The following is a 25,584-nucleotide window of genomic DNA, read 5'->3' as shown; positions in this document are numbered from 1 at the left end:
ATTAGCATGTCAAATATAGTATTCTAACTTTGAAGAGATATTGAAAAAAAAATTAAAAAAACCCCGATGAACAGACAAAAGTGTGGAATGCAATAATAGTTACAAAGAACAGTCCAATACTGAAAGATATCCTGCATAATTTAGGATGGGGTTGAAAAAGTAATTGTAATGAACCTTTCTAAATGCCAGGTAGAAAGGGGGGAATAAATAGGAGGCGAATAGTTTATGGCAATGAAAGGGATGAGAACATTATAAAATGGAAGGAATTTCAGATTAGATGTATAGAAAAATTTCCAATCTTGAATATCAGTTTGCTAAGGGACTGTTGTGCTGCCTTCAAGGCAGTTGGCACAATCAGCATTGCAGCATTGTATCATGTTCTTCTCCTAGAGAGCTTATTGGAGACATGCAAAGAAAGAGAGTATTAGTACTGCCTTGAATGCATCTTTTTTGCAAACAGTATCACCTGTAGGAAAATTTTAATTTTTTCTCCAGAAAGCTCTTAGAGGTTATATAATCTGAAGTTAACACCTTTTCAGGAGAGATGATGTTCCTTGGTTGGAATATAGTAAAAAACTTACAAGAAGGGAAGATGATACATCAATCTGCTATGATGGCAGGCTAAAAAGAAATTCATAAAAGAAATCAGATTCAGTTCATGGATGTAGGAGAAATATATACCATCTGCACTGTGGCCAGTGAAACATATATGGACTGAATACAGAAAACCTATAGTACTGAAAATACTTGAATTCCCTCAAAATTATTGACAGTAAAATGCATAGGTGGACAAGGTTTAGCATCCAAGCTATTAAAAAGAAAACTTTAACATGTCACTATATTTTCAACTGATCGTGGAATCCACACACAGGGAAATACATTAAACAAGTGAATGTAATCTGGTTTATACAGTGGAACTGTTGTTTATGTCCTGAGCTTCACAACAGAAGAGCAGAAGACAGCAACTGACTTCAGACCCTTCCACAGTAGTGTCACCAGCAGTCCCCACAGTGCCTGGGAGAGAAGGCAGTAACAGCTGATGGCTGTTGTGTAGGGACTCTTTGCCCTTGAGAGCTGGTGGTAATCATGCTCCATGAACCAGAATTGCACTTCCAAGTTTTATTACTATAATTTAAAGCCTTAAATAATGTTGAGGCCGTTTCAGTTGCCGAAGGTCAATTGATATTGATGGGTAAGGAGTAGTAGACTGTGATGGAAGTAATCTGAAGAGGATGGGCACAAAGACTTGTCCATTAATAGCCCATGACTCTGCAGTCCTGCCTGCTTCAATGACTGCACATGGACAGCAGGGACAGGACCTCCAGCATCCCTCAATACAACTGAAGCCAAAACTCATTAACAGTAACGTAACATTTCCTATCCTTCAAACAATGTACATGGTACTGAGGGACAAGGTGAGTTTCCTGCCTGAGCCCAGATAACTAGTTTACTAATATTACATAATGAACCTGATTTTCTTGAGGGGAGGGGATCTTTTGGCTTAAGAAATAGAGCAAAGGATGCAAAGAATATGCAGGTATTTGAAAGACAGTTCTTGAGTATGTTCATCTAGACCAGAGGTCTAGTGCAAGGACTGCGCTGGCGATGCACACGGCCTGTTAAGGACACCTCAGTAACAGTGCATCTCTGAATAGTTGTGCTTCGTGGACTTGTAGAAATGGAAACTGCTGAGCCAGTGGCCACCCCAGGAACAGTGATACCAAAGGAGCACTGATTTGGAAACCTTGTATTTTAGGAAACAAAAGAGATTTGCTCTCCCACCATTTCCTTATCTGTGCTCCTTTACAGTACTGTAAATCTGTATATATTTGACACACAATGGAACCAGCAGGTCTATTCCTGGGCACAGGCACAGTCTCATTGTGTTCCAACTTAAATTACAAATAAAGTGGGGAAAAAAAAAAGTAAACAGTTGTTTAAATATATTCTGATTCTCAAGGATAAACATGAGAAATTAGAACAATCTGACTACTACTCTATTTCCATTTTTTTTCTTATTGCATTGTAGCTCTTTTATCTCCATTCACCAAATTCTGTGGCACTGTGATTAAACAAACTAGTGCCTTGCCTGCCAAACATAGATACAAGGTGTGAAGTTTCACACTTTAATTCCGAACAATTGAAAAGAATAAATAACCTAATCAACCCATCCATCAGCCACAAAATAACATACTCTTCACACCGGGCAAACAATGGTCTTCTGCGAATAAGAAAATTCACTGGTCCAGGTATTTCACTGGAATATTTTTCTCTCTCAAGCGGACGTCAGAATAAGCCAGATTTGTGGTGGAATCATTACCTTTGTACTATGAGTAAGAAGTGCAAATAAAAGAGGGTATAGTTGGTTCTGGGAAAGGTAGAACTGGCATGATGCTTCAGACAGCACTAGAACAAAGCAGGCCCTGCAGTAAGGCAAGAGTTTATTTCTATAGTCATGAAAACCTAGCAGTTTTGCCAAACCCAAAGCATGGCAGACATTGAATTTATAGCTCACATACAGCTGTCCTCAGAAAGGTAATAGATACTTTTTTTTCCCACTCTTTCTGAGGCATGCTGTATGTAGCTGCAAACACCTCATCAATTGCTTTCAGGAATTCTAGTATTCCCCATTGCTGATTCTGCACAAATTCACAACCCAGGAAACTCCGACACACCTATTCTAGTGTCTTTGAAGCTGCCTGTGAAAGCTGGAAGTGCAGGGAAGGTCAGAAACACAAGGAGCCTTATTAATATTTTGTCAGGGAGAAAATGTAAGAAACAAGAGAAATTACTGTAGAACTTAAACCAGATTTTAAAAAGCTGATAAAATCATGTTATCAATATTGAGATCTGAGAAATGTACCTGCTGTGATATGTGTCACATCTTTTAATCCGAAGCTAAAATTGCTGGAAATTTTAAAAGGAAGGTCATTTATTAGGTATGTGATGCCAGCTTTTCCATGAAGTTTTTGATAGAACACATTCTAGCCCTGAAGAAAGACCTCACATCAAGATCCATGGCTTGTAGTTTGAAAATCAGTGAGACAGCTAGTGTGAAATAACCCCATGTGAGGAATTATTGAAGAGAGACGAGGAGCACAGCCATGGCATTCCTGTAATATCAGGATGTTAGGTTAAGATCCAGATCTGACACTAGTTACTAACAAGGAACTTAGGTGCAGGAAATAAGTCCAGACACCTTGTGTGGATTAATTAGCTTCAGGTTGGACGTGCAAGTTTCTCCAGCTTGTGCCCAAGTACAGGAGAACAAGTCAGGTTCCTGTTCAGGAAACTTGACAGTTGTCTCCAGTTTAAGTTCTGCTGTGATCCTGACAGAAAAGAGATCTGCAAACATTTACAGCCATTGCATACAGCGTGAAACTCACTCCATGAAAAATAAGGCTAAAAGTGACTAAAGGAAGTCTGCTGAGCATGCATCTGTGATGAAATATACTGCACAATTCCAGAGAGTTTTGATTCTCTGAGTGAAATCAAAGCTGTGAATTACCAGGACTTTCAAGGACATTTTATTTTAAGTACTCCTAAAATCCTTAGATATAAGTCCCAAAACTCCCATGAAGTACACAAGAGATTCCTCTCAATTCCTTTTCCCTACAGGGCACCTAAAAATAATATATTTTTTGTATTGGTCTAATAATTTCTTCCATTAGAGCATTACTTCAAAAGAAGTGGATTTAGTGTGTGGAGTATTACATTCATTAGAGCTGTAGTTCTGATGTCATAGTATTGATCTTTAGCAACACTCTAGGCTTTTGATTTTTATTTTCAATTTTCCCATGTCACTACAGCAGGAGCAAGAAAATACAAATATTTCCTTCAAATGAATGATTCATTAGTGTACTTTTAGCTAATTTGAGGGACAGAAATTGCAGGGGGATGCAAACGAGTCTTATATTTTGCATTGAATTATCAGTGGTGGCTTTTAGGTCAGAGTAAATAAATTTACATCCGCATCCATTAAAATGATTATGAGAAGAACAATTAAAATTTGGCTCTAGGGCCCTCCCAAAGGACCTATTAACCACACTTTATAATTTTTTCTAAAAAAAAAAAAAAAGTAAAAGTAGTTTAGTGCTTATGTCTGCTTTTTACTGGGCTACAGTTAAACTTCCAGGTAGGTTAGTGCAAAAAATTTCACAGACTGAAACTTGTACACTATTTAAGTATGTAAACAATGCTTCTTCTCTTTTACACTCAGAGGAACTGGGTTTGTGAACAAAAAACACACTCTACATAGCTCTCCATTTAACCAGAGGGAGGATTTTGCCTTTTGAATCTGAAAATAGACAGGGGGAAGGTGTTCTTGCTCTAATAAGAACTCTAAATAGAAGAAGGAAGTGCGTTCCTCATCTAAGTGAAGAAATCAGGGAGAGTTTTTCCACTTAGATGGAATCTCCAACAAACTAAAGTTACTAATACTTTAAATTTTGCAAAAAATCCTGGAATCTCAAAGAGTGATTCCCACCTCTACTCTCTTTGCTATGGGCTTGATTTATATCATTACATCCAAATGGACTGGGCTCTGGGCATGAGACATGCATTTGTGCACAGCTCACTGTCTCTAAAACAGAAGGTGATTCTTTTCAGGATACAACATTACCTTTTAAGACATTCTAATCATAAAAAAACTATGGACTGTATTTTCAAAAATGTCTTGGTGATTCTTGTGCAAAAATGTTGGTAGTAACCAAAATCCAGTATTTCGACATGATATACCTTTGCAAAAGGTATCAAAACTTCTTAGATGCCTTTGGACCCAGCACCATGATCTGGTTACAATTACGCACCAAATGAGCCCCTGCAATTATCTCTCGTGCACACACTTGGCCTGCCACAAAGGCACAATGACACGGCAATGCTGAACTTTCTCAAGGTGAGCTAAGTAGCATCCCCTTAACTTGTTTACTAAAAAGACAGTCATTCAGGACCATCTGATGTATTGTCACTAGTTTTACTGCAGTAACTTTGCATGTATTGGGACCATAAATATCTGCCACTAAGCAGGTGAATGTGTATATAGGTTTGACAGCCATGAACATCAGATAAAAGCCTTATTGAGGTCTGCATAATATGCAAATCCCAAGGAGGTGGACATCCTCAGAACGCATCTAGTCCCACCAAAGAGCCACCCAGAATCCAGGCTGTGGCGCTTTCCTTGCATGTCATATATTTAGTCAATAATAATGAGGTTACTTCAGAGGAAAATACTTTTGTGTCTCACCCCAGGAAACGTACAGCCAAATGCAAAAATATGTGGACTTGCCACTAACAGCGAGATGTCTGTCTTGTTTAGAAACTTAGCTAAAGACACATCCTGGATCTTCCTTGAATTTTTTAATCCCATCCTTGTTCTGTAAAGAATTTACAGTCATTTTTTTTTTAAAGTGTGAATTTTGCTTTTGTGCTAAAATCCATAATTGCAAAGAGATCGTGTGGTCTAACTTGACTTTAGTAAGGTTGTTGACACTGTCATCCATAATAACCCCATGGAACAACTGACAAAATACAGCTTAGACAATTGCACAGTGAGGTGAATCAAAACCTGGCTGAATGGGCAGGCCTAGAAGGTTGTGATCACCAGCACAAGTCTGGTTGGAGGCAAGTCAGTGATGATGCACCCCAGAGGTCGATACCAGGACCAGTACTGTTTAACATTTTATCAAGGACCCAGTGATGGAGCTGATGTTGAAGCAGAGTGGTCCCTCAGCAAGTTCATAGGATTTTTCTGTCTGAAGGAGAGAAAGTTACTGAGAGATCTTGTAAGGGCCAATACAAGAGATAAAGACGAACTTTTTACAAAGGCATCTAATTCCAGGAAAAATGGGAATGGCTTTAAATTGCAAACAGGTAAGTTTAGATTAGATATTGGAAAGAAATTCTTCACTTTGAAGGTGGTGAGACACTAAAATAGGTTGTCCCTATAAACTGTGTTTGCCCCATCCCTGGAAGGGTCCAATGCCAGGTCAGATGGGGCTTGGAGCAACATGGTCTAGTGGAAGGTGTTTCTGTTCATGACAGGGGGTTTGGAGCTAGATGATCTTTAAGGTCACTTCCAAACCAAAGCACTCTATGATTAAAAATTGGGAGGAATGGCTGATACATGATATGGTTATACTGTCACTCAGAGATACCTGGATGGGCTGGAGGATTTGTCTGAAAGAAGTATCATAAGTTCAGCAAGAAGAAATGCAGAGCTCTACATCTGGGGAGGAATAATGCAAAGCACCAGTACATTCTGGTGGATGGCTGGCTGGAGAACAGCTCTGCAGAGAAGGATCTGAAGGTCCCGAGAGACAACAAGCTGACCATAAGACAGCAACATCTCACAGCAAAGGTGGCCAGCAGCCTCATGGGCAGTACTCTGACAAGCACTGCCAGCATGTGGAGGGAGGTGATCTCTCTAAACGCAACACCTATGAGGCCACATCTGGAGTACTCTGTCTAATTGTAGGCTCCCCAGTACAAGAAAGAGATGGACTGACTGCAGTGAGTCCAGTGAAGGGCCACAAACATAACAAAGGGATTGGAGCATCTCTCACATGAAGACAGGGTGACAGAGCAAGGACTGTTTACTCTGGAGAAGAGAAGGCTCAGAGGGATCTTTTTCATGTATATAAATTGCTGATGAATGTGAATGAGTACAGAGCCAGACTCTTCATACTGATGCCCAAAGACAAGACATGAAACAATAGGCAAAAATGGAAAAAACCCACGACATTTCATCTGAAGAGGAAAACACTGTTTTCTGTGAGGTTGGTCAAACATATTGCCTTGAGAAATTGGGAAGTCCCCATGCTTGAAGATTCTCAAAACCTGCCTGGACATGGTCTAGGGTAACCTGCTCTGGCTGGTTACCTTGCTTTAGTTGAGGATTGGACTAGAGGGTTTCAAGAGGTCCTTTCCATTCTGTATGAAAGAGGAAAAATTACTAGTGTGCTTCATGATTATACACAGGTCTATTATTCAATTCAAATTTGCATTTCTGATGCTTGGAAGGTTAATATATCTCTTTTAAAAAAGAGGCAAAATATTTCATCAACTTCCTGAGGATGACTGCTGGTAAACAGTGAAAATCATCATGCACAAAAATGAGTACATCATTTGCTTGCCATACATTTCAGCGTTACTTGCGTACAGGCAGCTAATGCTTCTGTTTTCAATAGCAGCAAAGACCTACATGTTCTATTGAAATAGCTTCTGTTCCTTATCCGTCTTGTTTCCTTTTTCTTTCCTAGAAGCTGAGCATAGAGGTGTAGAAGAAACATGCCCTTATTTTTATGGAAATGGGATATGCCAAGGTCAGAATCAGAGCATGTGATTCTCATCTCTTTATATGAATTTAACTCCTGTAATCTACAATCTTTAAAATCCAAGCTTGTGTTAACAGCTACAAATGCAGTTTATTCATACTGGAACATTAAACGTTAAGTAAGAGCCTAACATTTTTAACAGGTTGATTGCTATTTCCCCTTGCAAGTGCTGGACAGGAATACATTTAATAAATAATTCATCTCATGGTTATCCTACTGATATAAATTATTTCTGAAGACATGAGCCTAGCTTAATTCTAAAACAAAAGCTTGTTCAAGAAAAGAAATGTATTAATCTTCTCTTGGCAACTTTTCCTGGATCTCCTGTCACAGAGTAAAGATTTCCTCTCCTTTACATACTAACAACTGTTTCCTCTCCGTTCCTTTGGACGCAGCTTTTGACTGTTTTGTGCCATCATTTCTCACTCTGCCTTTGGCAGCTTTCCCTTCTGGATCTTGCAGCTCTTGACATTCTCCATTTCAGTTTTAACACTGGGTTCCTGTCACCCTGCATTACAGATATGCTTGAAAGGCCTTGGCAGCTTCCTTCAGGATGCTTCTGTCATAGGCCCACTTTGGGATGTGCTCTTGCGAAATCAGTGATATTTTTGACCATGATCTTTGAGGAGCTTGAAAGTTTGTACTCAATATCCAATTCTCAAAAGCACTTTCATAGCATGACCAAAATTCCCCTTTCATTTTCTGATCACAGCATGCTCTCCCTTTCTGTATTCTGATCTCTGATCCATTTTCATTAACATCCAATCAATCAAAAAACACCTGGACACAAATACATTCACAAAACAGAGGCTTTGTGGAGATGAAAAGGGACAATATAGTGACCAATGTGCCTTGATTCACTGTAGTAAGCTAAAAGAAAATAGTCACCATCCTTGTACTTCACTAAAGGTTTACGAAATAAAGATATGTCTGCTTGGCTTTCTTTCCCTTTTTTAAATTTATTTACTATTTTTAAAGAAAGGCTATTTGACATTCAGTTCAGTCTCTTTGCTTTAAGCAGTCTCCACCAAATCTTTCCAAATCTTTGCTACTGGGTGAGCTGTTAGCAAATTCTAGCATGCCATGGCAAGGTTCTAGCCAATGGCTTTCTTGCTCTTTCCATGAGATGGAAGCTGTTCTTTTCTTTCCACAACCCCTTCCTGGCCATACAGCCTCCCTCCACACTTGTAGTTACCCAAAACTCACAACTCCTTTGAACCAAGTGGATTTTTTCCCCGTAATTTATTTCTGTCAGTGAATTTAATGGACTTATAGAAGGATTCAGCAAATGCCAGAGCTCATGCAAGGTACCTCATGGGCAGTGTAGGTCAGGAATATTCTCTTTATGACAATAAGCCAAGAGATTAGCCCCACCTTTCTCGTGAAATAGCAACATGAGACTACTTAAAATAGTTAACTCTCTACCTCAGAACATGCAGTTGCAGCTTTGGGCTTGCAATTTGTGACTGTTTAATGTACTCCTGAAAACAGGGGGAGAGGGAGATACAAGAATCTAAAACCATGTAAAGCTATTATGTCACAGCTCTTTATAATGTACTTACCAGATAACAACGCTAATCATTCCAAATACATCCTCATTATATAGGGAAAAAATTAATCTAAATGTACGAAATCTGAATTTCTCATTATAGAAGTTCCATCAAATTGTTTTCAGAGGTTATTTCCTTTAGAAAGAAAGCTAACCCACAATGATAACCTCATCATCTAACAGTATATTTCCAGACATACCTGTGATCATACTTGATATGATTAATGGCAGAATGATGAGTTTGAGCATTCTCATCAGCACTTCCCCAGGAAAGGCAAAGTAGACTTTATCCAAGTTGGACAATTTGCCATATTCTCGTACCAGCACGCCAACTCCAATACCTAAAAGGGACATAAAAAATGTGATACAAATTAGATGTAATTTATGGTAGAGACACGGGAAAAAAGGAAGAAAAACAGTAGAACAGTAAAACAAAAAGAGCAAGCAGTAGACATATTTTTACAGCTATGGTAGAACTTCTAAAGCAAACCAGACAAGAGATGTTTCCTTTTCTGTTCTGTGATAAGCAAGTGATATCTATGATGACGAGCAAAGTAACAATACATATAGTTCTGAATCTGAAGGATGTCTCCAGGCATGTCTTTCAAAAAATCTGATTATTACCTCTGATTATCACTCAAGTCCAGTAGTGACTCTTTACCTGCCTTCTCTAGTTCTAGAAGACCCCTGACTAGTATTAAAAGAAAAAAAAAATCAACAGAATATATAAACACTACCAAACATTAAAGAAAGGCAGTGATATAAACACTTTAAATGATTTTTATTGGTGAAAATAAGGCTACCCAGCAGCAACAGTTTCAGTAATTGCTGCTCTACATAATTAGAAAAGAGTGTGACTGTAATCACTAAATTAATTTAATAACTTCCAGGAAATTCATCAACAAAAATACACTCCACATATTTCACACTCATTCCACTACACAGCCAACCTACAATACCAGATTATAAATTCAATCAATGATTGAGCCATGGCACAAGGCACCTCTGCACTTCCTCTTATCTTTGGATTAAATGAATTATCAGGTAGTTCTAGCTACTGCAACAAATCACGGATAAGAGTTCTACCAAAAGAAAATAAAGGCCAAGAGACATAATATTTCAGTTTCACAGGCAGTACCTTTACTTTCCGTTTCAACTTGATCTTCCAATTAAAATAACTGGTATAGGAAATGTGTTCATCAGCATTTAGAAAGCACTAAGAACTGTTGCTTTGCAGGAACTTTGTAATGCTTCAATCTTGAATAAACTGAGTATCGAGAGATTTCAATTTCTAACAGGATCCAGTGAAACAGCAAGTCAGAAAAATCAGAACCCTTCGTTACCCTCTGAGTGCTGAAAGGTCTTATTTGTATGAATGAACCTAATGGAATTATTTATGCCCCTCGTTATTTTGAGTGTATATTTTGCAGCAGAATTGTTACAAACAGCAGAAGAAGGTGCTACCAGTCTACCTTTACCAGCCTCCGTGGCTCATGTAAACTTGCAGGGGCCCAGGAAAGCTGCTAGTGCCCAAGCCAAATGCACCTCTTTCCCAGTTTTATTTCTGATGGTGTAGAAGGCATTTAAGTTAGATACTGCTCAAGAAGTTGGTGTACTGGTTGATTACACAGAGGATAAATTTGTTTTAACTGATTGATGTTGTGGAGACAGACAATGCCAGCAGGTTCAAAAACAAATTTAGACCAGTGGAAAACTGGTCTGTACTGTTGATACTGAAGGAAACAAACAGCGATCCCATATCCAATTCTCTACTAAATACAAAACTCACTGACATTCTGTTCTATGAAGTGAGGAATTTTGCAAAAAACCTCCCTGAAGATTCATCATGGCTGTAGTTTGCGGTAGTTCACACTCTATTTGGTTAGTTGATGCAACTACTAGTTACCTTCAAGACCTTGCCTCCAAGAGGACAAAAGATAATGAACCATCTTTTCTGTGCTCTATCTGCACCTGCAAGATCAAGCTAAAAGAAAATCTGGGCAGCCTGTAAACTCCTACCAAGTCTTTCCTGTTAATAAATATATGGAAAATGAACAAGTTAAGCTTCCAAGTAAATGAGTTGCTTTAGGTAACTATTAAGGTTTCTCATTTAGGTGTAATCTGTGCCAGTGAACATGGACAGTTTAAATTCCTTGAAACAATCTTGAATCTTAATAACCTTGAAGATATTTGCAATATTATGCAAATGGCCTTGATCAGTGAATGATAAGACACAATGATGTCTATTTCTAATCTAGTGACTGAATTAGATGTGTTGAAAATAATTACTCTGCACTTTAAGATAAGCCCAAGTGAGATAAAATTCCATTTGTATATTGAAGTTAGTTGCTTAAACTTTGATCCTGAAAGTACCAGAGTAAATAGCTGAATCTAACCATACAGGTAATGTCCACGTCTTCAGAAAACTCACACAATTTAGTGCAGGCATTTGCTTAAATTACAGCAAGACTAGACTGCATGTTTAAGGAAACTTGTATAATGCCACTTTATTCCGAGCAGGTTAGAACGTGTTCTAACCCATCTGCCTTTCATCCTAGGTGGTGACTCATCTTTGACCAGCAGGAAGCTGGATCATTCTACATTCAGCAGGATTGCTAGCAGATCCAAAATTCACCCTCGTTTTCATTCTTTTGTGTGCTCTTTTCCAATTCTTTACATTTCACTACAAAAACTTCCTACGTGCTCTCCAAATTTTAGCAGGGCTTCCTTAAGCTTTTCCACATACATATTCATATCTGCTTCGGGTTTGGATTTTTTGTTTGGTTTTTTTTGGTTGGTTTTTGTTTGGGTTTTTTGTTCATTTGTTTGTTGGTGGGTTTTAGGTTATTATTTATGCAGTGGCAATAGCTGAGAACAGAGTTCCTCACTCTAAAAATCTCCTGAAATTACATTATTGCTCTCAATTCCTTGTTCATGTAATTTCTTTACCAGACAGAGCACTTATATGCTAGCATCTAGCATATGCTGCTTGAATTTAGCATGGGAATATAAGAAATTTTACTTTGTAACAGTAACAAGAGAAGGCTAGAAAGTTAGCAGAATAAAATTGCTTATATACTTGAAATGGAATAGATAAAACTTTTTGATCCTCATCTCAATAACTAAGTTCAACTGGAAATTTCTTCCTGGGAATTATAACACAGAAAGAAGTGGAGCCCAGCATACATTTCATGTGGTCATCACTGCTTTTAGCATCACATTGATTATAATAGCCCCAAGCAAGAATAGATGAAAGTCTTACAAAATCTCAGTTTCTCTATATGAATGCTACTGATACACCACCATCTCTGAAACAAAAATGTGTTTACTTCTAGCAACCACAAAAAAAACACTACAGTAGGCAAAGTCTCTTCTATATATTCGGATTCTTCCTTTAATTTATCTTTTGTTTGTTTATGGAATAATTTACTACTACTTTTTTGAAGAGCAAAACATCACTTCCCTGCTTGCTCCCTTTATCTTTCCTCAGTTGCAACCACTCCACTTTTCATCTTGTCCCCGATAAACTGTTTTTATTTCTATTCTATCCCTTCTGCTTGCTTTTCCTTCTCGACCTACCTGGCTAAGTTTGGTTATGATTTTTACCATAAGAGCAATTCTTAAGAGCTTAATGACACATAGTGCTTAAGGTCCAGATTTCTGCTGTATTGGGCAGATATGAAGAACGATGGTGGAATAAGCTGTACAATCCCATGTCTTTAATTTAATTTTCTAAGGCAAATATGTTCTTACAATGTGCATAGTACAGCACATGCTGCATAGCATGGTGAGTACGTTTTCTCTCCAAGTAGCCACCAACACAGAAAGCAAAAGGTGCACTCTGGGTCTGGTCTGGATGAAGGACAGATTGTGTTAAATGACTGTTCACCAGATACTCAAATGTCACAGACTAGAGGAAGATGCGCCATTCCTCAACCATGGTGAGACCCCCGATCCTCTCTCTGATTAACCTACTGAGGGGTGCAGTGATTGAAAATTCCTTCACACAAACAATGTCATCTGACTGCAGTGTGAGGAAAGTTCAGGTAGACAATGATTCCCTGTGATGGACCTTCAGGAATGAAGGCAAGGTGGAGTGCTGGCCAGAGGGAAGAAAAACCAGCTTTTCCAGTGTGGGTGTACTCCCTTTACTCAGAGCAGGTGTGATGGCTACTTGAACCAGCAAACCAACCTAACTCCTGCTACTTTGTGTGCCACAAGAGCCTGTAGAAGTTACTGATAACACAGAGTGGCCTCTCAGCTATGCAGCCCTGCACAGGGCCTACCTCACCCCTAGTCAAATCAGGGGCAGTTAGTTCACTCAGCCAGGAAAAGGGAAATAGTGAGCATTCTCCTGTGACTATGTGTGACCACACTTCCCCTGAACTCTGAACCAGTGCTGGCCTAGAACATCCATGTGCAGATGGCTAACCAGTCTGATTATTTAACAGTGTCTCCTACTAGATTCTCACTTTCCTCTCACTTATCTAAACACGCTGTAGATTATTTTAACGTTTACATAACTTCCAGATTTTTCCATATGCAGATATAATTTCTACCTGAGAAAGCCAAGATAAAAATATACAGCTGCAGGAAAAAACTTTATGATTGTGCTTCATCTAGCTAGAACTGCCGTAGAGAACCTACCTAAAGGAACATAAAGTCCATACTTGACAAATAGAGTTAGTGTGAAGAATTCATGCCTTTCTTAGTCCTGAACTCTGTTAAAATAAACTAAGTTGTATCAGACATACAATTTGTTTCTTTCACAGTTTTTCAACAAACTTATTGACTTACTACATTTGTGTAGTACTGTACTGATAACCTTAACATAACAAACAGCACATTATCAAGATTATGTCATAAATTAAGTAATCTGAGGAAAATGACAGTTCTCTCCTTGAAGAGAAACTACATTTCTTCATGAATTTGGATGTGTTCTGATGAAAGCACCTGTTCTGTTGGGGAAGCCTGTATGAAACTCATTAAGGTTTCAGGAGGAGTGAACTCAAACTGAAGCACATGCAAAGGACCTGTAGAGTGATAAAAAGAATGAGGAGCCCACCTTTTGAAAGGAGATTAAAGATCTTGGTTTGTCCAACAGGGATGAGTGAGATAGAAGTACAGAAAATGGTTGAATAGCAGAGAATGAGCAATATTTTAACTAATGGATACATAGTGAAACTTAATAACTTTAGACTGGAAATTTTCAGGCTTTCAACAATCAGACTGATCCTAGGAGGTGCAGCATCAAGAAGCCAGCTTTAAGATGGAGGATGATATGTTACAGAATTTTACTTAAAATGTTGTAACCTGAAGCAGCAGTAGACTAGATATGATAATTCAGGCAGTATCTTTCTATCTCATATTCCTATCTTTTACAGTAAAATTGAAATGTAACTTGAAAGCAGTAATTGCCCTTCTTTTGCAGACCTCCCCTACAACTCCTTCCAGCGGACATTTCTAAAACTATTACCAATTCTCCTCCACCCAATCCACCTCTAATGTGACCCTTCTTTCTATGACCTCTCTCCTCTGCAGTCATCTAGATATTTACAAGTCTTACTGTCTCCTTCATGTCTCCAAATTCACTCATTTTACAAAATAGTGTTTTTGTTTGGTCCCCTTTTCTCACTCATTTCAGATACTGTCATGTTCCCAGTCCTAGCATCTAACATTTTGCTCATATGGGCTAACACACTACAACACTTTTAGCACCATTACAATGCCACCCCCAAAAAATTAAGTTCTCACCCTTTCCTGTAAAACCCCACTGATCTTCTGTTCTCTTTCCACATCATTTGACTGCTATCCCAAAGCTATATGAGCACCTTTGTACATTCTGAATAGCCCAAGAGATATCAGCTCAATAGAGCAGATCAGGAAAAATACATCTTCATTTAAGACCCCTGGAACAGGAACTAATGGGCTGGCAATGTTATAAAAAAGGCGAAATGCTAGTAATTAAATATCTGTCAGATTCTGACCCTTGTTACAGCTTCTTTGATGAGAGAAAATGACAGTAAACAGGACATACTGTTCTAGCTATCCCACCGCTGGAAGGGCAATGGAATGATTGTGACTGAGATAAGCAGCTGGAAAGGCAATTTAGTGGACAATAAAGATAGATAGATAGTAACATGCAGAAACATTGTTATTCTGAAACTAATAAAGACATCAAAGTATTGAGAAATCAGATACATGACCTAGAAAATTAGCTCAGATTAAGCAAGGCCAGGTTGTTTCCCATACCAAAAGCATGAAAGGACCACAAAACTTGGAACATTCACTCCAATACAGCCCTTATCTTCAGCATAATATAAGATACAGATGTGATCTCACAGCATGAGACAATGTTGTGGGACTGTAAGTACAAAGGCCTTGCTCAAATCCTATGAGGAATTTGTGGAAACAAAAAATAATTAAAAATTTGCAAACAACGAGTAGTCTCAACCTGAACATTATCTATTTGTTGAGGTATATATGATGAAAGTGTCTTTATGCTTTCTTTCTAAGATGTAAACAGAAAAGAAAAAATATTTTTGTAATTAGATTGTTGCATTTTCCCTTAAATAATATTAGTAAATTTGACATAGTAAATATTTTTCTGGTATTAGTATTGGTGCTATTGTTTCAAATGGAAAAAAATAATGCATTGACTTCGCTAGTTTTGGGGCTTTCTAGAGCATAAGTTGGCCTCAGTCTGACCCTTTCCAAAGGTCCTTTTATTTAAAAGTTCAGCTCTAGTGATAGTTTCACTTCACTCTCATAAAGTGAAACCGAAGGTTTATGTTAAAACAACAATACAGGAAAACACTTTGCATGACAGAAGAACGAATAAAAGATGGGGTTTCTTTGCTTCAAAACAGCTCAAGAGCAAATGAGGCATCATGCTTAACTTCCTTTGGATTCTTTCACTGGATGACTTTCTGGCTTAGAGCATTTTTGATCCTCAGTAGTATGTGAAACTCTCAGATGACACTGTTAGCTCTTCTGCACTTATACTTTCTATCTTTAAAATTGAATTCAGACACTTTTTTAGAATTGATGGGTTTCACACATTTCTGAACAGATCCCATCCTATATCAAACTGTATGCAAGTGCAGAAGAGAAGCGCAGAGAGGTACACAGCTGTTTAGTGAGGCATAAAACGTCATAAGTGTCATCTATACTGTTTAAAGGCCCACCAAGAAGAAACCAGAAATCCTCTGTCAAAGTTCCATGCTACCACCATTGATTCAAGATGTCTGGACTTAATTTGTTATAAATTCTAAATCAGTAAAATGTTATGCTTCAGAATTTAAGAAAGGAATCAGATGCTTGCTTTACAACTACACTTGCCAGAAACTCACAAAGGAGTAATTCTCTTGTTTTATTATATCCTCCTGAATTTATTTCCTGCTGTTTTTACTAGTGTATTTTCTAGTGTAAGAGATGATCGATCTGTTTCACTGTTTGTAACCTTCCCACAGTGTTGTGAAGGAAACGAGAAATGGTACTGAAGATAGCCTAAACTAAGCTAGTGGGCCACTTCTTGGTAAAGGTATAAAGAAGTAGAAATGAAAAACAGTGAAACCTTACTCCATATCCAGAATGGGCTTCTGATTTTTAAATTAAATTTTCCAGAGACAGAAGCAACTTATCATGAAAAAACAGAAAGACTTTACAGGTTTACTGGGTTTAGGGGTTGCAGGCCACAAAAGAAACTCAGGTGTACGGTGAACTCCCTGGATTCAGAGTGGCCTTTCCATAGTGAAAGGCTATCATCAACACAGTGATAAGTTACTAATTGATCTGTTCTTGTCTTCATCTTGTGAGACATTCATTCTTGTAAGAATGTACTGGTAGGCTTCCAGGTAATGCAGAACTACTGTTTTTAAAAGCAGCTGTCAAATCTTCTTGTGTCTGATTACAGAGGGAGCACAGCCTTTCAATTAGCAAGTGTGAATACACCTGACTTATCTGGGAACAAAAAAACACAAACCAAACCAAAACACCTATAGGGAGATATTGTTACTTAATATTATAAAATAATTTTCATTAACAATAAAGAGAATAAATTTTTGGCATATGTACTGCTAGGGTGCCACCATAAAGCACAAACCAGAAGATCCAGTGGCTGCTGCACTCATCAAATCCTGACAAAAAACTATAGTCACAACACTCAAAGTTTCTCCAATGCTGGTGGTACAACAGGAACTATGCATATTTTAATCTCACTCTCAAATGAGAGGAGAGAAGGAGGTCTGATGCCAGCCTCAATCTTTCAATAAGGGAACTGCACAACCAAAGCGTCTGATGCTGCAGACACTGAATAAACTTCATTTCAGAAGTGGAAAAAATCTAGTATTCAGGCATGCTCCAGCCTGAATACCTGACCCTCACCCTTTCTCAGTCACTTCACTTCTGCCTCACACCCCCGCTTGCTGCAGCTCCGCGTTTTGCCAGTTCTCCGTCTTCCCGGTCCGCGGGCTGCCTCCGAGCCACCTCGGACAGCTCCCGCCGCCCCTGCGCCGCACCGCCCGGCTCCCGCCTGCATGGCCGTGGCACCCAGGGTCCCTTCCTGAGGTGAACAGCATGAACAATACGTCCAAATGTGAAGAAGAGAATAGAGGAGAAAGCTAATGGCAGAGGACAAAAGTGGTCATCACTGCCTCGCACTGAAATACCTCTGAAGAACATGATCTATGGCAGGCTGAAGAAAGGATGCCTGCAATCCACAGTCTCCTGTGACTGCTGGCTGTATCTATCTAAATATTGCATTTCTCGTATCTTCCTCGTGACTACCTGAAGAATTTCAGTGCACATGTGCTGTAGAAGAAAGCCCACTTCAGACACTCGGGTGGGGGGAGGGAACTAATCTGTATATTTAGGCAAACTGAATCCCTCAGACTCATGTTCCCCTACCACAGAACTACTACAAAAAAAAGAGATAATGGTCTAATAAATTTCAAAATAAGTATTAAAAAGAAATTGTAACTTTTTTGTATATAATTTCTGAGAACGTTAAAAGATCTCTACTCTAGGACAGCGTGCTACTGTAACTCAGTGCCTCAGATCATATGTAGGGAAATCACCTACACTTTAGTTTCCACTGCAAGAAAAACGTTGTTCTGCTGAAGAACTGCCCAGCATTATGAGCTATTAGGCTATGACACAGAGAATAATGAAAGAGCAAGTATTTATACATAATTAGCCTTTTACTTTCACGACTGGTTTGGCTGTATTGCAGCAGTGACCTCTTGGAGACAAAGCAATGACAAAAAATAGATGCTCCATGAGAATCCTGTGAAGTGTGACTTAAACTCTCTATATCCAATTGCCCTTTGAACATGAGTTTCAGGGTGAATAAATTTCAGGGACATTTCTGGTTTATTTTGACTTGATTGTAGAAACTGGAAGCAATGTAACTTTCTATATGAAAGGCTGAAGAAGCACTTGAAGCAGGTTGACTTTTAAACTGCTTTCATCAGCTCAGCTACTTTGGGCTCAGTAAGGCCATCAGAATAAAAAGATGCAAGATATGTCTGCTTTTGCAGGTATCTGTGTGAGGCTACTACTCTCATAGTCACAGATCTCTCCACATCAGTTTGGTGGTCTGAAACAGAATGTCTGCTAATGTAAGAAAAATAATCTCTTGAGCCTTGAGTTTTGTTTTCTTTGAAAAATGCATTCAGGTGTTTTCACCAAAAAAATGTGACACTCAAGATGCCTTGTGTATAAATCTTAAATTATCCCCTCCCCCCCCCCCCCCCCCGCTATAAATTCCAATGTTTTTGAAAACATAAACTGTTGTGGGTAACCTAGATGAGGACGAGGAGTTTAGAAGGTGGAAAGAAATGAATTCTGGCAACACAGGCCAAACAGCATCAGACAGACTGTTTGTTAGATTGTGAGCTCACTCTCTCTTGCTGGGGGAGAGGAGGTTTCTCTAATTGGCCCAAGTCCAGTTAGAGGCAGTTAGTTTTCCCAATTAAGAACTTAGTAGTTATCTAAAGACGCATGTATTCCCTCTATTAAGTATATCAATCTTAAATCCTAACCAATGCCCTGTCCAAATTTATATATACCTACCCTCTTTTCCCAGAACCTTATCTGCATATAAAACCCCTCCATTTTGTAAAATAAAGTTAGATCAGCCTTAGCACCCACAGCTGGTGTCTCTGTGTGATTTGACCTCTCAGTTCGGCCGATACACCACCGGGCACAATGAGAGAAACTGCAGCTCAGCTGTGAACCCCTGCTGGTCTGATGTGATCCAGAAACTCCAAACCATGATAATAAACCACAGGCAATGGGTTGAAAGCTTAAAAGATAACACAGAATCATTACTCTTGCAGCAGGGGTTTTTCTTCCTGTTTCTGTCTCTTGTCAGAGATGCACACAATAAGTAATAGGGGTAAACTTTTGAGCTTAGTAAGGGTAAACATATTTCAATTAGATGATGAACATGGCTTGATAATGATGAGCAAAAATCATGATTCCTTACGATAGTGGAGGGATATCAGATACTTTCCAGCACATCTGGACAGCTTACACAGCATATTTTCACAGCTTGCTGAATTTGTTATTTCCACTCCTCATTCATCATACTTTTCTGAAAAGCCTAAAGGTACGTACTTCTTTCAAAATCATGCGCTACTCTTCTGCTCACAAATGCTAGATTGCTCCTCCAAACTAACTAGATTAATAACCCTCAGTACAATTTCCAAGTGTACATAAAAATGAATAAGCAAATTTAATTATGAAGGGTTTGGGGACTCTAGGTATACTAAAAACTTTCCTCGAGCTTTAGTAAAACAATAACATATGATTCAACTCCATTTTTACAATGGTTTCACTGTTCTTGTGTACCTTCACCTCAAAGAAATACTGAAAATGCATCAGACAGATAGCTACATGTAAAATGTAATTCAAAGCTCATGGAATTCTTAAAAAAACTCTCTTGCCAATATTTGAGAGCTCCCCTGAGTTCTGGACTGTTAATTACAGTGAAGCAGATAGAGAAGACCAAGGACACAGGAGGTATCTGTGTGCTTGGGATTGGGGTCATTATTGTCCCCACAGTTCCTGTACTGTAAGACTTTGTGGCTCCCAAAGAAATTTAATTTCAGAATGATCCACCTATAAAATCACATCACACATTTCAGTTCAAACTACAATCACTGAAGATAATGCAAGGAGAATTTTTCCTAACCACTTCTGTAACTGGGAAGGAAGTATGTCAGCTCATAGAAGGACACATCTGACGGGAGTATGTGAAAATGGAACTGTATACACACAAACACAGAAACATATAGATACTCCTCCAGTATTACAGTCACATTTTCAAAGCAAGTCCTTAGCACTTGGTATACAGAGCTCATAAGAATCTTTCCACTTATAAAAGAGGTGAAAAAGAATGGATATATTTCAAATACTGAATGTATTGAAAAAAAAGCACATACATATGTAAGCATAGCTCTGATCACAGCTTATAAATAGCTGGGTAGAATTCCAAAATAATAATTCTCTCCTGAACTAATTTGCACAGAAATAGGTACGTTCCAGCCAAAATGCAAATTTGCAGAAAAGTGATTTGAAGGAGACCCATCAGACAGCAAGTTAACGAAGTATTTAAAGCAGTACTTCACTGCAGGAGCAATAATGTGAAGGAAGCTCTCCAAATAATCACCAGGAAAGAAAGGAGTAAAACGTGCGGGACTAGAGCCAAAATTATGCCCTATGGAAGACTCTTTGTCCTAGTAATTTGATGCATTCTTTTTGCCCTCTTTGCCCTCCTATCCTGAGGTGTTCAACTCATTTCCCCTTCGAAAACTTGTTGACACGCGGGGGAAGAAACCTTCCTACCTTTACAATGGAGCCCTTGAAAATCCCTCTGAAAGTTAGGTGGCATTGAGACACTTTTCACCCTGGAAGCCCCTCTGAAAAATGGGTAGCACTGCCAAACTCCTCAACTCCCCAAAAAAGCCTTTGAAAAATGGGTGGCATCACCAAGCTCTTCCAGTCGCAAAGCTCGCTCGGGCCATCCGAAGCTCTCCAAAGCCAACACCAGTGCTCTCCGGCCGTGCAGCCGCGTTCGGCCAGGCTGCCCCGCAGACTCACGGAAGGCAGGCACCGCGGTCCCCCCAGGGGCTGCGGACACCGCCCGGGGCATAGCTCGCTCTGGGTACCCGCAGCGCCGCGGGCTCACAGCCCCCGCGCCCGTCCTCCAGGGCGCGGCTTCACGCCGCCGATCAGCGACCTTTGCCACACGGGCCGGCGGAACAGCGGCCGCCCGGCCAGGAGGGCCCCGAGCCCGCTGCCGACCCGGCCGCTCTCGGGTGCGGGCGCCGCGCCCCCCGCGCCCAGCGTCGCTCCCGCTCGGCCGCCGCGACACCGCTGCGGAGCCGCTGCCCACGGCGGTGCCGCGGAAGGGCGGCCGGCCCGCCCCGCCCGCCGTTCGGGTGGGTCGTTGGCATCGCCCTGCACCGCCCGGCCCCGCGGCCGCCGAGCGCCCCTCGCCCCCCCGCGGGATCCGCTCCGCGGCCAGGCGAGGCCGTGTCGTGCCGGCAAGGCCGGGTGGGGGGCGGCGGCGCCGCGCTCCCTGCCGGCCCCCGCGCTCACCCGCCAGCACGGCAGCCACCGTGCTCAGCAGCAGCCAGTTCCTCCTCACGAAGCTCGGGCAGAAGCATCCCTTCTTGATAGTCTGCGCCATGGCGGGAGGTGGCGGGTCTGGGCGCCCCGCGGAGCCGGGCCGGGCCGAGTCGAGTCGAGCTCAGCCGAGCAAGCCGAGCCGCCTGCGTGCGCTCCGCGGGGCTGCGCGCCTACCGCGGGGAGGCGGAGACGTTGCGCTTTACCTGGCAACGGGAGAGCCCGGCCCCCGCCCGCCTCCCGCCCGGCCGGCCCACCTGCCGCACAGCACACCCCGCCGCCCCGTGCCAAAACAGGGGGCCCCGCCCAGGCCGATATCCGTAGCATCTCCCCGCGGGGCTTTATCCTGGTAGGTTTACCAAAAGAGCGAAGAAGGGTTTATTTCTCTGTGTAACTCCTTGACAATGGTTTCCTTCTCCCTCGCCACCCAGAAGTGTGCTTAATACTGGGACCCGATTGTCTGTGGGCTTATGGTAGGGTGTTCAGTATGTTTATAAACTTGTCGGTTATGATTTTCAAGCCTAGAGATCAATCGATTAATGTAAAAAGGACAACTGCTTTTGTCTTGCTGAATGACATGAAGGAGTGTGAAGAATTAAAGTTTAATTTATCTTATTTAATTACAGTTGACACCATCAATTTCAAAACATACACTAGTGAGGTTTGCCTGATTTATTTCTATGGTGACTGGATAACTAAGGCCTGGAGTAGATCAGCAAAAACTGCAACTGAAACCTTGTCATATTTGCTCTTCACATGGATCTGGTTGTTCTGGGTGACAGCTTGGGGAAAGAGACAAGTATGTATCTTGCTGAGTCAGTAAAGAGTGCTGAAATCCGCCTGGATGAGAAGCAAGTGCCGTCATCTATCCTAAGTGTTAAAGCCTGGACCCAGCTGCATAATTTTATATAAAGACACGTAAAAAGTGGCCATATTTTTTAAATGTGTGGAACAACTGCAGTAATTTGTCTACATCTGTCATCACCAGGAAAATTTAATTAAAAAAATGCAAGAAAGCCTAGTGATAGAAAGGAAGCAGATGAGTAAGTATTATATTAGTGTAATTAAATTATAAAAGGTTCTAGACCATGTAAAAGGAAAGCTGGCATGCTACCATGTTACAAACCACAGCAAAGCAAAACAAAAGTAACTAATGCGAAGATACGGTAAGAAAGACCATGAGTGTGTTCAGACTTGGGTATGGAAATGTGGCAAAGTATGAGTGGCACTGAAGAGCTTTATGAAGAAAAAGGCATGTGAGGTTCAAGGGTGGGCAGGATCAGGTGTATTCTGTGCAAAAGAGCTCTCTGACTTTGGTTCTCATTGCCACTGGGTGTAATTTTTAATATTTTTTTATTTTCTCCCACATATACTGTGAGTCTTAGATATTGCATTCAGGAAGCAAAAGGTCTGATTTGTCTGAGCAGGCATCAAGGTGGTGCCTTTCTAGACAGTAGGGAAAAAATCAGTTGCAAGACAACTTCAGAATTTAGACCTTAATTTAATTTTCTCTCAATTTACTTTCTCATATACCCCTTCTTACAACTTCCTGTGCCTTTTTTGTTTGTTTGTTTGGTTGGTTGGTTGGTTGGTTTGGTTTGGTTTGGGATTTTTGTTGGTTTTGATTTTGTTGGGTTTATTTTTGTTTTGGTTTGGTTCTATTTAGCTTTTTCCTGAGCTAAGGGATATAATTGCAGTTCAGTCATTCCTAAAGACCAGATAAAATTAAGTTGAAGTTTACTTCTTTCTCTATGGTCTCACCATGATTTGTCTGTTTCTCTTAATACTTTAATACTTCTCTTAATACTTTAAGTGTCCTTTTTTTTATGGTTAGGATTTCATAGTGCCTTCTTAGGAGAGCTAGAATTCTCTGCAGCACACTCAGCACAGAAAAATGCTCTCCTAAAGGTATAAAGCAATGTGACTGTAGCTGATATAAGCCTTCCTGGAGCTTGCAATAACTTAAAGGAGTTGTGCAACCTTAGAAAAAATATAATATAATTATGCTTTACAACTTGTGAAAATTAGAGACATACCTTATTTTCATATTCTGCAACAACAAGACAATATATATTGAATAGTATTGAAGACCTCTACATACCTTTTGTTTCATGTTAAAGTACAATGTTCCTGTTCTTTTCCACTAGTGCTTAGTCCCTAAAAATATTTCGGAAAAAAAGCATGTCAAAATTCTAGGCTTTTTTATCTTAATAATTTGTCTTTCTTCTTTTTCACTTCATCAAATGTAATTCTATGGACACGACCTTGAAAAAAAAAAGTTGATAGCTCAGAATACATAGAAAGTTAAAGAAGTGTTAAAACAAAATAGACAGGTGAAATAGAGATGTTTCAAGCATCCTGATGAGCAAGCTGTTTTTAATTTCATCTTCCTATTACAGAATGACAGAAATTGGCTTTGATCCTGGATGTGGAATCAAGCTGGCACTTTCTGTATGCAAAGCTATATAAAAACCCCCAACTCTATAATAAAACTATCCAAATAAAATGGAAAAGAAAGGTAGTCCAAGCCCATGGATCATTCCTGAAATGTTGAAGTTATTTTAAAAGTTAACTCAGCTATGGAAAAAGACCAAAAGTCATAATACTTTGGGAGACTAGCTGCCTGTACAGCTACCAAGCACACCTGCTGAGCAAACAAAAATCTAAATTCTATTTAAACCATTTGTATCTTTGTCTGATATTGACAGATCTTGGAATCACTATGCAATTAATAGAACACGTGTGAATAAATGTCAATACATTTTATCTGTAAAGATGATAAGAATACATTCTTTAGCTGTATTGATCACTGTTATAGTGAAGCCAAATTTTTGCCCCAAAAAGCACAAAAGACTGCTTTAGAGATAAAATTTGAGCCAGGGAGTAATTAATTCCTGTCTAATATCTCTCATCCAATAAAAAGAGCAGTATTCCTAAGTTTGGTGAAGAGCCAAAGGAGGCACAAGGAAATGCACATAGCTGTATCTTATGTGTGTAAATTAATGTTATGAAGTACCCAAAATTGCAGAATTTTTCCTATAACATGTAACCTGTGCTTCCTGACATCTGACCTCAAAATCTAATCTATGCTATACAATATAACCAGATAGGAGAAAAAAAATTCCTTTGATGAACTGACTTGTAAAATAAATAAACATTACTTCTTTGACAGATGCTCTCAGTGTCCTCAGGGGCAGATCTAATGGGGTGCTGGTTTTTATTTTTGGGGGCAGGATACTTGTTGCATAGCAGTAATGTCTTTCTCACTCGAAGATGCTATTTAATCCAGTGTAGGTGAGCTATAGAAACAGAACCCTTACAGTATATTTAATTAATCCAACCTGCTTTTATATTTTTAAAGGTATGCCTATTTCTAATCTAGTAGCTGGTTCTGAATGCACAGAGAGATCCTTCTCATGTACTTGGAATTTACAGTAAGATTTCCAGTAGGTGCTTTATCATCTATTTGCATGTTTTTACTACTGTTTTAACTAAGACACTCTAAACTCTACCAAATTAGCCATTCTTCTGCATATTCTCCTCAATTGAGATTTTTCAGAGTAGTTGAATTATGAGTTAGAATACATTAATTGTAGGTAAAATGGTCTGGATTTGGCCTAAAATCAACAAGGAGAGGGTTTTGTGGTTCTGGTTGGTTGGTTGGTTGGTTGGTTGGTTGGCTTTTTTATTAAATGAAATCCTGTGCCAGATCAATGGGATTTTTAACCTTGTTGGAGACAATGGGATCATAGCTGAGAGGAAGACAACAGCTGCAGAAGGGATTTTTATTTGCTGGTTTATGGCCCTCTAATGTGTCGGAAAAGGAAGAACTCGACCACCTTATCATATTGGTTCATCGAGAACTCGTTTATTGGCAATAATCAGAAGGCTTATATGTGGTACATAATTAGCTCATGCATATTACGAAACTTAAGCTGCTGATTGGCTATATTATATCTAGTTTGCTATAAGTCTATTGGCATCTAAAATATTTAGGTACTTTCCACTCTGGTCTATGTCTCTTTGTTCAAGCTTAATGTCCCTTTGTTTCTCCTTTGATCACTTTGTTTC

At 39.7% G+C, this 25,584-nt stretch overlaps 1 protein-coding gene across 1 annotated transcript; it reads right to left on the bottom strand.

The window, feature by feature from the left end:
* Positions 1-6,052: 6,052 nt before the first annotated feature.
* LOC114057338 (excitatory amino acid transporter 3-like) lies at positions 6,053-21,618 on the bottom strand. The gene is made up of 4 exons (XM_027883494.1): positions 21,487-21,618; positions 9,081-9,221; positions 6,428-6,434; positions 6,053-6,086 (listed from the first exon to the last, which is right to left on the bottom strand). The coding sequence occupies exons 1-4, from the start codon at positions 21,575-21,577 to the stop codon at positions 6,068-6,070; spliced, it is 258 nt and encodes an 85-aa protein (XP_027739295.1). The 5' UTR covers positions 21,578-21,618; the 3' UTR covers positions 6,053-6,067.
* Between the last annotated feature and the right edge of the window lie 3,966 nt (positions 21,619-25,584).

This window comes from Empidonax traillii, unplaced genomic scaffold, assembly GCF_003031625.1.
Source record: "Empidonax traillii isolate 1590-97213 ecotype Southwest subspecies unplaced genomic scaffold, ASM303162v1 scaffold127:size982661, whole genome shotgun sequence".
Lineage (NCBI taxonomy): Eukaryota > Metazoa > Chordata > Aves > Passeriformes > Tyrannidae > Empidonax > Empidonax traillii.
Note: the sequence above shows the minus strand (reverse complement) of the source record. Positions and strands in the feature narration are given on the sequence as shown.